General features: G+C 48.7%; 1 protein-coding gene across 1 annotated transcript; it reads left to right on the forward strand.

Annotated features, from left to right (window-relative positions):
- Positions 1 to 2,839, forward strand: LOC131959847 (retinol-binding protein 3-like). Its single transcript, XM_059325067.1, has one exon. The coding sequence runs from the start codon at positions 1 to 3 to the stop codon at positions 2,773 to 2,775; it is 2,775 nt and encodes a 924-aa protein (XP_059181050.1). The 3' UTR covers positions 2,776 to 2,839.
- The last annotated feature ends 122 nt before the right edge of the window (positions 2,840 to 2,961 follow it).

A 2,961-nucleotide genomic window follows, 5' to 3' on the forward strand; every position in this document is an offset into this window, starting at 1 on the left:
ATGGCGCAGCACAACCCACCAACGCTGCTATTGGTGCTTCTGCTATCTACTCTGACTGTCAACTCGTCATTCCAGCCTGCTCTGGTACTAGAAATGGCCAAGATTCTTCTGGAAAACTACTGCTTCCCTGAGAATCTTGTCGGGATGCAAGATGCCATCCAGCAAGCCATCAACAGCGGAGAAATCCTGCAGATTTCAGACAAGAAAACGTTGGCTTCTGTGCTCACCAATGGAGTCCAAGGGGCGCTGAATGATCCACGGCTCACTGTTTCATACGAGCCCAATTTTGTCCCGGTGATGCCACAAATGCTGCCTTCCCTCCCCGTAGAGCAGCTTATCTGGTTGGTGAGGAACTCCGTCAAGCTGGACATCCTGGACAACAACGTTGGATATTTGCGGATGGATCGGATCATCGGGGAGAAGACGGCGGCAAAGCTCGGCTCTCTTTTGATGGACAACATCTGGGATAAAATTGCTCAAACATCCTCGCTGATCTTGGACTTGAGGTTCAGCACAGCTGGAGAATTGTCCGGAGTTCCCTTTATAATCTCTTATTTCTCAGACCCTGAGCCCCTCATTCATATTGACATTGTGTACGACAGGCCCTCAAATACAACCAAGGAGCTGTGGACGATGCCATCAATAAAGGGCAAAAGGTACGGGAAGAAGAAAGACGTGATTATTTTGACCAGTAAGCGTACCGTGGGGGCTGCTGAGGCAGTGGCGTATACCCTAAAGAACCTAAAAAGGGCCATCACGGTTGGGGAAAGGACCGCTGGTGGATCTGTTAAAGTCCAAAAGATCCAGATCCCTCAGTCGGAGTTCTACATAACAGTTCCCGTGGCGAGATCAGTGAGTCCGATCACTGGCCACAGCTGGGAAGTGAGTGGAGTTTCCCCAACGGTCCTCGTCAACGCCAAGGAAGCGGTTGCAGAAGCCAAATCCCTTCTGGCGGTAAGAAGCGCCATTCCAAAGGTAGTGCAGAACATCACCGACATAATCAGGAGGTTCTACGCTTTCACGGACCGAGTTCCGGCTCTTCTTCAACATCTGAAATCTACAGACTTGTTCTCGGTCGTATCCGAGGAGGACTTGGCAGTTCGACTCAACCAGGACCTCCAGACTGTGTCTGAAGATCCACGACTGATCATCAAATACACCCAAGACAATGCCGCCATAGAAGAAGAAGAAGACGCTGCACTTTACAACCTTCCAGAGGATTCGGAGTCATTAAAGGTGCTGGTAGATACAACCATCAAAGTGGAAATCCTCCCACACAATATCGGCTATCTCCGCTTCGACAAGTTCGTCAAGTTGTCCGCAGGAGCTCAAGTAGAAGATCTCATGGCCAAAAAGGTCTGGGAGCCCCTCAAAGACACAAATAACCTAATTATTGATCTACGCTACAACACTGGTGGATCGTCTTCCTCTCTCGCACTTATACTGTCCTATCTGCACGACACGTCCAAGAAGCATCATTTCTTCACGATATACGACCAAATCCAGAACACAACAACAGAATACGACTCCCTGCCTCGAATGGTAGGCCCGACCTATGGATCCAAACGTGGCGTTTACGTATTGACCAGCTACGACACGGCAAGCACGGGCGAAGAGTTTGCTTACCTGATACAGTCGTTGCATCGTGGTACAGTTATTGGGGAAATCACATCTGGTACTCTGATGCATTCAAAGACTTTTCAGATAGAAGGGACGGGTATTTCTGTTACTGTCCCTTTCATGAACTTTTTAGACAACAATGGTGAATGCTGGCTAGGAGGAGGTGTGGTTCCCGATGCTATCGTGCTAGCGGAGGAAGCTGTGGAGCACGTTCGGGACATCGCAGATTTCCATCAAGGGCTTAAGTCTGTCATCAAGGGAACTGGGAATTTGTTGGAAAAACACTACGCAATCCATGAAGTTGCACTGAAAGTCAGCAAGGTACTGTTCAGCAAATGGACGGAAGGATTGTACTGGTCGGTTGTTGACTACGAATCTTTGGCGTCCCAGTTGACGGCGGACCTCCAAGAGACGTCGGACGACCACCGCCTCCACGTCTTCCACTGTGACGTCGAGCCGGAGTCGCTTCACGACGTCCCAAAGATCCCGACTCCTGAAGAAATGGGATACATTATCGACGCTTTGTTTAAAGTCGAGCTTCTGCCAGGTAACGTTGGCTACTTGAGGTTTGACATGATGGCGGATATAGAGGTGATAAAAGCCATCGGACCCCAGTTTATAAAAGCAGTGTGGAGCAAGATCGTAAACACTAACGCCCTTATAATTGACATGAGGTACAACACTGGTGGATATTCCACAGCGATTCCTCTTTTTTGCTCCTATTTCTTTGACGCCGAACCATTGCGGCACCTTTACTCGGTCTTCGATCGCACCACGGCGTCCATGACAGAAGTCACAACGTTAAGTCAAGTCACGGGCCAAAGGTACGGCTCCTTTAAGGACATTTACATCCTGACTAGTCACATGACCGGTTCAGCAGCTGAAGTGTTCACCCGATCGATGAAGGACCTGAAGAGGGCCACCATCGTCGGAGAGCCAACGATCGGAGGTTCTCTATCGAGTGGAACCTATCAGATCGCGGACAGCGTTCTGTATGCTTCCATCCCGAACCAGGTGGTGTTGAGTGCAATAACTGGGAAAGCTTGGAGTATTTCAGGAGTGGAGCCTCATGTCGTAGCTCAGGCTAGTGATGCTCTTCCAGTGGCTCAGAGACTCATAGCGGCAAGGCAGCAAAAGAGAGAGCAAGGAAACTAGTTCCTTATGTTGTATCCTAACTTCCTTTAAAAATCTAATTTCAGTTTCTTGATTCATGACTGGCCAGATCAGCCACTTTCCTCTATGAAATATTCGTCATACACTGCAAAAAAGGTGTTTAGTGTAAAAACCAGATCAAACAGTAAATCTGAGGGAAATGATCTTGCTGCATAGACAGATAATTTA

The sequence above is a fragment of the Centropristis striata genome, chromosome 21, assembly GCF_030273125.1.
Source record: "Centropristis striata isolate RG_2023a ecotype Rhode Island chromosome 21, C.striata_1.0, whole genome shotgun sequence".
Classification (NCBI taxonomy): domain Eukaryota; kingdom Metazoa; phylum Chordata; class Actinopteri; order Perciformes; family Serranidae; genus Centropristis; species Centropristis striata.

Bases quoted from the DNA above. Each gene is read 5' to 3' on its own strand.
- LOC131959847 (XM_059325067.1), top strand. From the start codon at position 1: ATGGCGCAGCACAACCCACCAACGCTGCTATTGGTGCTTCTGCTATCT.